General features: G+C 46.1%; 2 protein-coding genes across 2 annotated transcripts in view; one reads left to right on the top strand and one right to left on the bottom strand.

Moving 5' to 3' along the window:
* Nucleotides 1-1431: 1431 nt before the first annotated feature.
* Nucleotides 1432-11256, top strand: LOC106564367 (aspartate aminotransferase, cytoplasmic). The gene is given in 11 exon segments (XM_045690924.2): nt 1432-1685; nt 4334-4515; nt 5291-5417; nt 5760-5806; nt 5808-5873; nt 7091-7153; nt 7155-7196; nt 8106-8256; nt 8580-8745; nt 9472-9614; nt 10219-11256. Coding segments are annotated over 11 exon segments (1236 nt in total). The 5' UTR covers nt 1432-1576; the 3' UTR covers nt 10359-11256.
* A 2645-nt stretch (nt 11257-13901) lies between these two features.
* Nucleotides 13902-14459, bottom strand: part of LOC106591176 (metal transporter CNNM1) — a 20647-nt gene continuing 20089 nt past the window's right edge. Inside the window, 1 exon segment of the mRNA XM_082958685.1 lies at nt 13902-14108. Within this exon segment, the coding sequence (XP_082814811.1) occupies nt 14029-14108 (80 nt within the window). The 3' untranslated portion in view covers nt 13902-14028.

The raw sequence follows: 14459 nt of genomic DNA, 5'->3' as shown, positions 1-14459 counted from the left end.
GATTGTGTAATAATGAATTTGAACAACATATTCCAAATGCAAGCTCTATAATTAAATGATCAATTTCAAGCAAATTGTACATACCAAAAGACCAGTAGGCCTATGCTGGACCAGTAGGCCTATTGTTGCTTGATGCCCCATTGCTGGTGAGCTTGCAAAGTAAACAGTTAATATTCTTGGTCACCAAACAATTTTTGGAGCTGCATATTTATTAAAGGCAAAGACAGGGTTGGAAAACCCTGGGATAAAATGACAGCACATCTTGCATTGCTAGCTAAGGCTGACATCTTGTGGAGCAAAGAGGAATTGCATATGTTTAATAGCCCGTAATCAAACATTCAGAACTATGTTTACTCATTATGCTATTTATTTTGATGTAATTTAATCTTTATGAATCTATTCATAATCTCCTGTATAGTCACTTGCAGACAGTGGCTAATTTGCTCTCGGGACTGAAGCCACAATTATGATATTTTCCTAAAATGTCAGATACAATATGTTTGATAAAGTACAGTAGCTAAAATAAATATCAACATACAGCATCTAAAATTATATCCAGTTGCTTTGATATCACCTGTTCAAACAACCTAATAATTTCCATGTGCACAGCCATACAGCTGCACAAGCCCTTGGCCTTTCAGATGCTTGGCTCTCATTGGCTGTCTCGCAGCCCCGGTCAGTATTCCATGCTATCTCATTGGTCATTGGGTTGACGCCCGTTCCAGACATTGGTTCCAGCTTGCCTTGTAGACCTCCGTTCCGCCAGAAAGAATAAGCAATACTTAGCAAGAATTAGACCGTTACCTCGGCTTTTTCCTAAATAAATGTCCTGCAATGAAGATCGTGAAAAATATGATAAATTCGTAACATGTTATGAGGAAATGTTAGCAGACTTCAAATTTAGTTTAACAATATGGAAAAATCAATAAAGTGAATCGCCTTTATAGCACAAATGATATTATAGCGTTGACATGATTGTTTACAGCAAGTAATTATTACTAGATAGTTATCATGGTAACAACAGTAATACAAATAACAAAACATTATTTATAATGCTACTATTAATAACAATATTAATAATATTATTATAATAATTACAATAATCAACTTCAGAAAATACTTTTAAATCCCATTGTTAATTAGCGCATTCGTATTGCACGAAGTTCAGTACGTTTTTCACATTGGACATACTGCACCGTAGTACACAATTACCTGTACAGTAAAAAGGAGCAGGACGCCCCTCTGGGTGTAAACTCTGTAGATTTGGAAAATAGAAGTCTGAGTAAAATGGACCCCCCCTTTCACTGCAACACAACGTACAGTGCAATAAATGATATGAGAACACACACAAAACAATTGGTGACCATTTAGGATTCAGGGTGGGACTTTTATTCTGAAGGATTCCAAAAATCCGTGACCCGGACGGACTTAGTTATTCTTTCCTGTTTCACAGCGGCACCTTGTAGTGCGTTGAAGGTGAAGCTCGCCTGTCTCTCCGCTGCAGCCTACCGGTGAGGTACTGAACAAGAACGACTCTCTCCCCTTCTCCTGCTCTGTACCGGGATCCGTTATAATCATGTCTATATTCGCCGAAGTACCTCAAGCCCCTCCAGTGGCCGTTTTTAAACTGACTGCCGATTTCAGAGAGGACACTCACGCGCAGAAGGTGAATTTGGGAGTCGGAGGTAAGAAAGAGAAGCTCCAACAAGCTATGCTCACTTACGTTTAGAATTTGCAACACAGACGGGTAAACTGCTTTGACCACGGGCACTAGTTTGAGTAACATGACATTAGAATGCTTGCCAACTAACATGGCTTTGACCTTCCTCGTTAGCATGCAGGCTAACAGAGTAGTCGAAGTTTGACAGCAAGCGCATATCAGCTATAGTTTTCTGCTAATACAGGGGCAACTAGCTAGTATCTATCATGATTTACATGTTATGCTTTGCAGTATGAAAGCATTTATAAAACGCTGCTCATTCTGGAGTTTGACATTTGGTGGACACTGGGAAGCAATGTGACCTCACGATTGATTCTACGAGAACCCGTGCGGTCCATACAGAACAGATCAGGCAGTCCGCAATAGAAGCGTATTATAAACTAAACTTTAGTTCGAACTCAGTCATCATATGACTGGTGACGTGGGGTGACACACCTTCCAAAAGGTCTGTGGTCATTCCTAAACATTGTAGATGATGAGGTCTGAATACCATTGTAGATGAGGTCTGAATACCACTGCCATATAATTAGGAATTGAATCTCTATGACCAGTGGGCTTTGTAGCTGATGGAAAGAAAATAATTGCTGGATGCAGTACAGAACAGGTAGTTATGCGTGTGTTGGGTTTGGAATAGATCACTCTGCCTTCACTACTAGGTTATATTGTCATCCCTTCCAGTTCTTCCAATGCCAAGGCTGTAGGGAATACATGATTGTATTTCCTCACTCACTGTTTCAACCTGTTCCCCAAACCACGCTCTGTTAAATTCACAAAGACGGACACAGACAGGTGAACAACGGTTCTGACTAGAGGGAGAACAGCAGGGATCATCAACTAGATTCTACACCGGGACCATTGTTTTTCCTGAGCCGATGGTGGAACATAATTACAAGTCATTTGTAGACGGCAAGAAGCCCAAACAGATATAATATTTGACTAGAACATAATCACGTATTTGCATATGATCACATATTTCACTATTGTGCGTGGGAATACTTTGGAACAGATTTCCAAAATCATTTGGAGCTAGGTCCCCCCCCCCCCCCAAAAACAAATGACCCAGTTGGGGAACCTAGGAGTACAGCTACGACTGGAAGTTACTTTTTCATAGCAGATAAGGAGAGTTTACTCAGCAGGGTGGGGAAATGTACGTAGCAGGTTAGAAGACTTAGGTTAGGAAAAGGGATGGGGTTAACTCAACCTGCTAGGAAAAGGGATGGGGTTAACTCAACCTGCTAGGAAAAGGGATGGGGTTAACTCAACCTGCTAGGAAAAGGGATGGGGTTAACTCAACCTGCTAGGAAAAGGGATGGGGTTAACTCAACCTGCTAGGAAAAGGGATGGGGTTAACTCAACCTGCTAGGAAAAGTCACTTCTGGTCTTACTCCCTCGGTAGTAGCTACAGAACCTAGAGCCAAGGGCCTCATAACACAACACCACACTGGACTCCTGGGAAAATATCGACTGGTTGTTGTTGGCAGTGAGAGACAGATGCTAGTAGAAACCAGGTGTGTTGTGGAACTATTATAATAAAACTAGTTGGGCTTGTCTGGTGACCTTGATGAATCAGTATTTGGTATGTTAATGAACTGCAGGAAGGGGAAAAAAACAACAATGAAAGTAGGTTCTAACCAGCTGGCCTACATGTCTGTAGTTTCCCCTTAGTCTAAACCAGGGCTACACCAGCCAGCGAGGCTAGCTATTTGTTGTGAACTTTGGTAACTGAATATCAACGGCTGTAATTTGATCCTCAATGGTAGAGCGCACTGGCCTGGACTGACAAGGAGAGAAATTGGAAGGCTTTCCTTAGAGAGGGAAATGAAGCTCCTCGGAAGTCACATGTACAGGATTGTGTGTGCGCGCGCACACACACACACTTATTGTTCAGGCCAGGGTGACCTCCAGCAGAGCAGGGTGTGACCGCAGACTGCATGAAGTGAACATACTGCTGCACTATGGCTGCAGCCTGCTACTGGTAATTATGAAAGGTTGTTTTGGTGTCAACCATCAACATTTTGAAGTAGGCTTATTATAACTAGGCTATTGTACTCTCTGTAATACTTGTTTTTGTCTCTCCAGCCTACAGTAAATGACTGCCTGGTGCCTGCTATTGGTCCTGCCTACGCAGGCTAGCTGACAGACAGACAGGCAGGCTGACAGACAGACAGACAGGCAGGCAGGCTGACAGACAGACAGGCAGGCTGACAGACAGGCAGGCTGACAGGCAGGCTAACAGACAGGCAGGCTGACAGACAGACAGACAGACAGACAGACAGACAGACATGTACAGTGTGTATTATAAAACATTTTATTTAACTAGGCAAGTCAGTTAAGAACAAATTCTTAATTACAGTGACAACCTACCCCAGCCAAACCCTAACCCGGATGATGCTGGGCCAGTTGTGTGCCGTTCTATGGTACTCCCAATCCCGGCCGGTTGTGATACAGCCTGGAATCGAACCAGGGTCTGTAGTGACGCATCTCAGTGCGAGAGGCAGTGCCTTAGACCGCTGCGCCACTCTGGAGCCCTGTATACAGATGACAGTCTACCATGGGTCCTGCCTAGATAGAGAGTTAGATACAGTATATAATGTCTCTCTCTCTCTCTCTCAGCCTACCGTACAGATGACTGTCTACCATGGGTCCTGCCCGTAGTGAAGAAGGTAGAGAAGATGATAGTGGAGGACAGCAGTCTGAACCACGAGTATCTTCCCATCCTGGGTCTCCCTGAGCTCCGCTCTGCTGCCTCCAAGGTGGCCCTGGGCGATGACAGCCCCGCCATCAAGGACGGGAGGGTAGGTAGGAGGGAGGGACACGTCTATATACATAGACACATACCAGAGTTGGGAAGAATTGAATTGAGAATGCCTCATAAATTGCCATAAAATGATTGAATTGAAGTCGTAAAGAGAATACAGAATTACAATTTTATTTAAAGGAAATAGAATTGAGTGAAATTCTATTAATTTCAAATGGCTATTCTATATTAGGTGTCGTCTATACAAGTACACATCTTACGTGGTTATATACATGCATATAAAACAATCAATTTTCAGGACAACATCTTAAAATGTATCATCAAAGAAAACGAAACCTGTATGTGAAGATTCAATGTTGTTATATTTTATTAATCACTTACATTTTGTTAAATATGGGGGAAATACTACATTTCCCAGCATTACTTCAACCCTCAAGTTGACCCTGAGGCCTTCAAAAAGAAGCCAAACAAATGAAATGGTTGGTGGAAATGTAATGGGCTATTCTAAGCACTGAGGTTAAAGAGTTGATGAACATTGTTTCCAGGGAAAAGTGATATATTATTTGGTATCTGGAAGTGTGACCTGTCAGATTCAATATAACTCATGTTCCATGACTCAGTCGAATTTCTCTGAATTGCACTGAATTAAATTCTACTTCCTGTAACTCAAATTCTACAATCGTGGGGTGGACGTCAACACACACACACACACACACACACATCCTGGGGGATGAGTAGTAGGGAGCAGTAGGACTGGGAAACACACAGTCCTTTGCCTTGCCCAAATGTTGACGTTTTCTCTCTCTTTCCAGGTGGGAGCGGTCCAGGCATTGGGAGGTACCGGTGCGTTGAGGATCGGGGCGGAGTTTCTGAGGCGCTGGTACAACGGCACCAACAACACGGCCACGCGGCCCGTCTACGTCTCCGCGCCAACCTGGGGTCAGTGGGCAGAGCTACAACCAACTCATTTACATGGAATTTGTTTAGCCAGGATTTTCCAGGGAGTCCTGGGTTCCATAGAACCTATAAGGACTGTTTAGATAACAAGATAACCAATAAGGACCGTTTAGATAACCAGATAACCAATAAGGACCGTTTAGATAACCAGATAACCAATAAGGACCGTTTAGATAACTGAGACACAGCAGCAGATGCACAATAAACACATTCTACTTCTATTGAGTCATCATCCCCCTAAGAGCACAACATACTGAACAAATACCCTCTTCTCCACCACCTCCTCCTCCTCGCCATCTTTCTCCTTCTTCTCTCCCCCTATAGAGAACCACAATGCAGTGTTTTCTGATGCTGGGTTTAAAGATATCCGCCCCCTACCACTACTGGGATGGTGCAAAGAAAGGCCTGGACGTGACTGGTATAATGGATGACCTGGAGGTGAGAGGGGGATGGAGAGGGAGGGGAGGGAGGGGGATGGATGGAGAAGAGAGGGAGGGAGGGGGATGGAGAGAGGAGGGAGGGAGGGGGATGGAGAGAGAGGAGGGAGGGGGATGGAGAGAGAGGGAGGGAGGGGGATGGGAGAGAGAGGGAGGGAGGGGGATGGAGAGGAGAGGGAGGGAGGGGGATGGAGAGAGAGGGGAGGGAGGGGGGATGGAGAGAGAGAGAGAGAGGGGGGCTGGAGAGAGAGAGAGAGAGGGGGAGGGAGGGGGATGGAGAGGAGAGGGAGGGAGGGGGATGGAGAGAGAAGGAGAGAGAGGGAGAGGAGGGAGGGAGGGGATGGAGAGAGAGGGAGGGAGGAGGGATAGGAGAGAGGAGGGAGGGAGGGGGAGATGGAGAGGAGAGGGAGGGAGGGGGGATGGAGAGAGAGGGAGGGAGGGAGGGGGATGGAGAGAGAGGGAGGGAGGGGGGATGCAGAGAGAGGGAGGGGGAGGGGGAGGGAGAGAGTGAGGGAGAGGAGGGGGAGGGAGAGAGAGAGAGAGGAGAGGAGGGGGATGCAGAGAGAGGGAGGGAGGGGGATGGAGAGAGAGGGAGGGGAGGGGGATGGAGAGAGAGGGAGGGAGGGGAGGGATGGAGAGAGGGAGGGATGGAGAGAGCGGGAGGAGGGGGATGAGAGAGAGGGAGGGAGGGGGATGCAGAGGAGAGGGAGAGGGAGGGGGATGCAGAGAGAGGGAGGGGAGGGGGGATTGGAGAGAGAGGGAGGGAGGAGGGGGATGCAGAGAGAGGGAGGGAGGGGGGATGCAGAGAGAGGGAGGGAGGGGGATGCAGAGAGAGGGAGGGAGGGGGATGCAGAGAGAGGGAGGGAGGGGGATGGAAGAGAGAGAGAGGGAGGGGGATGGAGAGAGAGAGGAGGGAGGGGTAAGGAGGAGGGAGGGAGGGAGGGTGGGTGAGGGACTTGAGTTAGAGTGACATCATGCATGATTTAGGCTACAACAAGCTGTGAATGAGCGTCTTGCATTAATATTTCAGTTTGGTTTTCAGTTGTGTATCAAAACAACTAGTAATACTGCAGACTGTTTTGCCATCAGCCCCGTTCAGGCTAACATTTGACTACTCAAAATCATTTTCATGAGATTACTTGAACGCAGACAATCTTTCAAATGCACATCCCTAATCCTGTTGTTGATAATTGATGTGGGTGTGTGTTATTTTGTCAGAATGCTCCAGAACACTCTATCTTTGTGCTTCATGCCTGTGCCCACAACCCCACGGGGACAGACCCCCACGCCTGACGAATGGAAGACGATCGCTGAGGTCATGAAGGTGAGACAGGGGAGACAGCAGGAATGTATTCACTAGGAACCAAACGGAACCAAACGGGTACGGACCTACCTGAATTTGTTCAATAGAAACTCTAGTTTTCATTGCAAAAAGTTTTCCATTTGGATGAAATAGTTTCTGTTCTGCGACTAATGAATACTCCCCAGGGGAACGGACATCTCATCATCCCAACCCATTATCCATCTGGCTCCTTTATATTTTGGGGTAACTTTTTGTTTTTCCTTTCTTCCCTTTCAATTCTCTCTCTTTCCCTTCTCCTCCCTCCTCTCTCTGTGTCCCTTCTCCTCCCTCCTCTCTCTGTGTCCCTTCTCCCTCCCTCCTCTCTCTGTGTCCCTTCTCCTCCCTCCTCTCTCTGTGTCCCTTCTCCTCCCTCCTCTCTCTGTGTCCCTTCTCCTCCCTCCTCTCTCTGTGTCCCTTCTCCTCCCCTCCTCTCTCTGTGTCCCTTCTCCTCCCTCCTCTCTCTGTGTCCCTTCTCCTCCCTCCTCTCTCTGTGTCCCTTCTCACTCCCTCCTCTCTCTGTGTCCCTTCTCCTCCCTCCTCTCTCTGTGTCCCTTCTCCTCCCTCCTCTCTCTGTGTCCCTTCTCCTCCCTCCTCTCTCTGTGTCCCTTCTCCTCCCTCCTCTCTCTGTGTCCCTTCTCCTCCCTCCTCTCTCTGTGTCCCTTCTCCTCCCTCCTCTCTCTGTGTCCCTTCTCCTCCCTCCTCTCTCTGTGTCCCTTCTCCTCCCTCCTCTCTCTGTGTCCCTTCTCCTCCCTCCTCTCTCTGTGTCCCTTCTCCTCCCTCCTCTCTCTGTGTCCCTTCTCCTCCCTCCTCTCTCTGTGTCCCTTCTCCTCCCTCCTCTCTCTGTGTCCCTTCTCCTCCCTCCTCTCTCTGTGTCCCTTCTCCTCCCTCCAGAGGAGAAAGCTGTTTGTGTTCTTTGACTCAGCCTACCAGGGTTTTGCATCAGGCAGTCTGGATAAAGATGCCTGGGCCATCCGCTACTTTGTCTCTGAAGGATTTGAGCTGCTCTGTGCCCAGTCCTTCTCCAAGAACTTTGGCCTCTACAGTGAGTCTATAGACAGACACGTACATCCTGGTCCTCTGTGTCTCCGGTGGTAGAGCATGGTGCTTGTAACGCCAGGATAGTGGGTTCAATTCCCGGGACCACCCATATGTAAAATGGATTAAAATGTCTGTTAAATGGCATATATTATACATGGACACAAACATGTAACACACACACACACACACACACACACACACACACACACACACACACACACAGTCTGCGGCTGTGGTCCAATGGCCACATTTCAGAGTTTTTGCTTACATTTTTCCTCTCAAACTCTCTGTGACGCTAATCGTCCATTTTGTTCCTTCCCCCTCCAGATGAGCGTGTTGGTAACCTGACGGTAGTGGCCCAGGATAAAGACAACCTGACCCGTGTTCTGTCCCAGATGGAGAAGATCGTCAGGACCACCTGGTCCAACCCTCCCTCCCAGGGGGCGCGCATCGTAGCCATCACACTCAACAACCCCGATCTGTTCATAGAATGGTACGGTCAAAAATATAACCCTTTACACTCAACAACCCCGATCTGTTCATGGAATGGTACGGTCAAAAATATAACCCTTTACACTCAACAACCCCGATCTGTTCACTGAATGGTACGGTCCAACAACACGGCCTGCTAAGTTAACCCTGAGGAGTTCACTGAATGGTACAGTCCAACAGCATGGCCTGCTAAGTTAACCCTGAGGAGTTCACTGAATGGTACAGTCCAAGTTTTGACAACTGCTCCATTGTTGTACATGAATAACTATGCTTCCTTATTGGGGATTGTTGTACATTAATAACTCTGCTTCCTTATTGGGGATTGTTGTACATTAATAACTCTGCTTCCTTATTGGGGATTGTTGTACATTAATAACTCTGCTTCCTTATTGGGGATTGTTGTACATTAATAACTCTGCTTCCTTATTGGGGATTGTTGTACATTAATAACTCTGCTTCCTTATTGGGGATTGTTGTACATTAATAACTGTGCTTCCTTATTGGGGATTGTTGTACATTAATAACTGTGCTTCCTTATTGGGGATTGTTGTAAGCCACGTTCTGTTGGTGGCAGATTTGTTTTAAGACTGCCGTTCCCATTCAGATCAGTGATATAGAGTGTTGAAGCTGTTCCACTTCCCGTGGGCTGTAGGAAGGGTAATGTCCTGTTGAGACCAGCTGAAGGCTAAACTAACCAACTCTCTCTCTCTCTCTCTCTCTCCTGTAGGAAGGGTAATGTAAAGACCATGGCTGATCGTGTATTGTTGATGAGAGACCAGCTGAAGGCTAAGCTCATTGCTCTGGGGACGCCTGGCACCTGGGACCACATCACCCAGCAGATCGGCATGTTCAGCTTCACCGGACTCAACCGTAAGAGTTTCCCCAACACACAGACATGTACGCAGGCACATCCAAGCACACCGGTCATAATCTGTGCACATGTAGTTACACTTTTGACCGGGTGTTTTTTTTTTGGGGGCTAAAATATGAAACGGTGTCCTGGGCATTATGAGACTGGCGCTTGTTCCAGACTGCGTTTTTAATGGAAGTTTCCCAGTAAGTTACAGAGCTCAACTACACACACAGATCCTCACACACGGATACAATTCTACAACTATTTTTCCTCTCTCTCTCTCTCTCTCCCTACAGTCTACAGCTAAGCAGATTGATTACATGATCAACACACAGTTGACTGTCATTTTAATAACATTCTCCCTCTCTTCCTCCCTCTCTTTCCTCCCTCCCTCTCTCCCTCCCCCTCTTCCTCCCTCTCTTTCCTCCCTCCCTCTCTCCCTCCCTCTCTCCCTCCCCCTCTTCCTCCCTCCCTCTCTCCCTCCCCCTCTTCCTCCCTCCCTCCCTCCCTCTCTCCCTCCCTCTCTCCCTCCCTCCCTCTTTCCTCCCTCTTTCCTCCCTCCCTCTCTCCCTCCCTCTCTCCCTCCCTCTCTTCCTCCCTCCCTCTCCTTCCTCCCTACAGCTAAGCAGGTGCAGTACATGATTAAGGAGAAGCATGTCTACCTGATGGCCAGCGGTCGTATCAACATGTGTGGTCTCACCTCCAAGAACATCGACTATGTCGCAGAGTCCATCCACGAGACAGTGTCCAAGGTCCAGTAAGGCCCCGCCCTCCACATCCAGCTACTTCCTGCTTCCTGTCCACCACAGGAAGTACTGTTAACTGTCACATGTGGTCTCGTCAAGCACCCCCTTCTGTGACAACACATCCTTTCTCTATAAGCAGCGCTCTAACCATCTATTGGTTGTAAAATGGAGAAGAGCGATGATATGACACGTGTTCACAACAATCAATGTTAATGATCAACAGTATAACTGGTGTCTGTCCATCTTCTCTCCTCCTCAGATTACTGAGCCATCTTTAAACAATCTGAACGCAGACCTCTAGTCCAAGTATATCACTCTGCTGGCCATCGTTATGTTGCCTTTTTATTTATTTTATTGTGCCATTTCCGGTTTTGAAAATGTATAAAAGATGACTGTGTGCACTTTGTTTTTTAAGAAATGTTTCAGAACACTTGAAAGTGAAGCAATGCCAGAAGTTGACTGAAAAGTTTGTGTAAAATGAATTGTGTGATTCTGTGTTCTACATACGAGCCCCCAGACCGATCTACAGACAACCACAATGCTTCTGAACGTGTTTTATATGCAACTGGTTCCTTTTCTAAACATTTGAGCAGCTATATGCAGATATGTCCTATAGGAAAAGCACATACCACTACTGTGGTAATAGTTGAACCACTTAAACCTCTGTGGCTTAGTTTCCGTGTCAGGCATGTACTTGGTGTGATAAAACACTCCTGTTCATGATAATGCTGCTTATGAAGGATTGTTAATCTCCGCCTTTAACGGTTCTGTATTTGTTGTGATGTTTTGTTGACTGTACACCTACGGTTGGTCTTCCAACACACAGCCGCACGTCATTGGATCGCCATGGTTATATTGACATCCTGTATGTACATTCATACAGCTAATAATAAATGATGAATCGTGTACTAAACTGAATGTAATTTCTCCTTTTTTCCTCTACCTGTGTACATGGCTGTTTTTAATATAGTTTTAAACTCTGCCAACGAACGGTGAAAAGCACCGGTCGGCTGACTGATCGACCTACTGCCTCTGACCACAGAATATCAGCCGCCGTTTTCCGTTTTCATTTCCAAAAAGATTCTCCGTGTTGAATTGCCACCGTTCATCAACATCCAGCAGGTCATTTACTGCGCACAGATGGGTTTTGGGTATTTTATTAGGTTTCCAATGACCTGTTGTGAAAGTAGCAGCTCCTCTTCCTGGGGTCCACTGTGGGACACTCAATCCCACAGTGGGGATGTTCCTTACGGTGCCATTTGTCCTTAAGACATTAGTAATAACTATGGCCCAGAGTTATTCCTAACCTGACAAGAAAAAACTCCGGGCCCTGCGTAATAACGGTCAGCAACTGGAATAAACAAAAACAGTATTGTTCAAAGTCTGAACACTAAAAGGTCAGACGGCTGAAACTTGTGAATCTTTTTAATTCTGTACATTTTTTAAATGCAAAACCCCTCGGATTTTTCCCCTGTTAAAATGCCCAGAGTAGTCATTTGAACATACTGTACCCATAAAGTCATTATAAACTCTAATATCTACAATACATCTCTCATATATGCATTTCTCTTCTATAAAAAGATATATCTCTGTATTACTTTCTGTGTAGGTGCCACTCTCTCCCCATACACCAGTGTTCTCCAGACCTGACGATCTGTCCAATTTATCCATTTCAATTTAGGACCATTTTTGAGACAAAAAGCACTTTAAAAATGCAGTGTGTTAAAATACCTCCATATAGACGTTGCTGACAAGCACTGATCTAGAATCAGCTTCCCCTCCCCAAATCCTAACCCTAACCATTGAGGTGAAAAACAAGAAAACTGACCTTAAATCAGTCTCATCCTACTCCAGTTAAAAACAGGGCCATTGTGTCTGAGAAGAGGATGAGGGTTCTGATTGGCTGTTGCCTCTACTCCCATGCAGCATAGTGAGTCAGCAATTTTTCTGTTTTCCAAGGAAGGATGCTCTTCTCTCCTCCTCCTCACTGACCAATGACAGTAGCCACAGAGCATCACTCCCCCTTTACCCTTTCTCTCCATCCTTCACGTTTCCCTTTTCACCCAGCCCCCCATCCTCTATGCCTCTCCTCCCCTCCCTCCTCTCTCTATCCCTCTCCCCCAAACCCTCCTCTCTATTTCTCTCCCCTAGCCATCCTCTCTCTATCCCTCTCCCTCTAGCCCCCCATCTTCTATGCCTCTCCTCCCTACCATTCTCTCTCTATCCCTCTCCCCTAGCCCTCCTCTCTCTATCCCTCTCCCCTTTATCCCCCTCCCTACTCTCTCTCCTCCCCCCATCTTTCTCCCCCCACTGTGGTGCAGTGGCACGAACCTGAATCGGCACAAACCCAGTCAGAGCAGAGACACACCCCGTGGTCTTAATCCAGAGAGAGAGAGACACATGGGTCTTACGGTGTCAGATCAAATAAGAAATGTATTCTCTACAACAGATGTTTCCTAATGGCATATCCTACATTAGTACCGTCTTTTGGATGTGTCCCGCTCACAACTGTGTAAAAGTGTTTCAGTATTGCTCATATACATCATTTGGAAGAGACTGGTCCGTTCTCATACCCACCATTTGAGGGCGTTGTGATAACAGTTGGGCTGAGAGAATAGAGATCTACATGATGCTCAGCCAGTACTTTAAAACATGCAGACTGGAGATTTTCTCTTAGTAAGGCATTAAAACCCAAACCATCTCATGTCCTTTTAAACCCCTTACACCACTATAGCATGAGTCCATGCTGACAAGTGAACCTCGGTGTGAATCCTAAATAGAATTTTCACTTAGTCTCCCATTGATATCAATGCATGAAAATCCACTCAAATGAAAGTTAGGATTCACCCCTTAGACAGTAGATAGGAAAGAGGATAGAAGAGAATAGTAATAAACATTCACTATCAAATAACACAAGTGATACAGCATCCATAAAAACGTCCTGAAGAAGGAATGGATGAGATCTTCATACATTTGCATGGTGAATATTCTTCTGTGCACTGATGATATCAACATAGTCTTTGGTTTCCTTGCCACAGCTCCAACAGGGCCAATTCAATTATTCTGTAAGGAGGGGGTGAATTAAATGTTGACAGTGGCATAAACCAAAATCCACCTCTCTTCTCCTGACGTTCTTCGTCTTCAAATCCATTAGCCACTTAGACATGAAACATTCAAGAAGAAAAAACCCCCAGGTTCAGGATGACATGGTAGCTTCCGTCCCGCTGGTTCAGTTAGTTCCTCCCATTTGGTGCTGTCTAAGATCAGAGACTGTGGGGGTGTCAGGGGGAGATGAGCTCTATCTTTTCTATGTGCTGTTATATCCTTCTGTTTCCCTTTAGAACGTCTGTTGGTTGTGACATCTGAGAGTGGTCAACTAGGGACCGGAACGTCTGACAAACGTTGCAGAAATGTCTGACAAACGATCAAAAAGAGGAAGAAAAAAGGCTGTTGATGATTGTGTGAGGGCCTGCAGTTAGTCCATATACACCACACACACACACACACACACACACACACACACACACACACACACACACACACACACACACACACACACACACACACACACACACACACACACACACACACACACACACACACACACACACACACACACACACACACACACACACACACACACACACACACACACACACACACACACACACACACACGCACACAGCTAGGTCTTGACCAGCGGCTGTTCTGATGTATCCTCAGGCGTCTTGTCTCCTTCCCGAGATTTTTTCCTCTTCTTGTGACCTGAGGAGAAATACATTTGCATTTAATTGAAAAACATATATACATGAAAAAAATATATATACACTGCTCAAAAAAATAAAGGGAACACTTAAACAACACAATGTAACTCCAAGTCAATCACACTTCTGTGAAATCAAACTGTCCACTTAGGAAGCAACACTGATTGACAATACATTTCACATGCTGTTGTGCAAATGGAATAGACAACAGGTGGAAATTATAGGCAATTAGCAAGACACCCCCAATAAAGGAGTGGTTCTGCAGGTGGGGACCACAGACCACTTCTCAGTTCCTATGCTTCCTGGCTGATGTTTTGGTCACTTTTGAATGCTGGCGGTGCTTTCACTCTAG

The sequence above is a fragment of the Salmo salar genome, chromosome 12 (assembly GCF_965601325.2).
Source record: "Salmo salar chromosome 12, fSalSal1, whole genome shotgun sequence".
NCBI classification, from domain to species: domain Eukaryota; kingdom Metazoa; phylum Chordata; class Actinopteri; order Salmoniformes; family Salmonidae; genus Salmo; species Salmo salar.
This window is presented reverse-complemented; position numbering and strand designations above follow the sequence as displayed.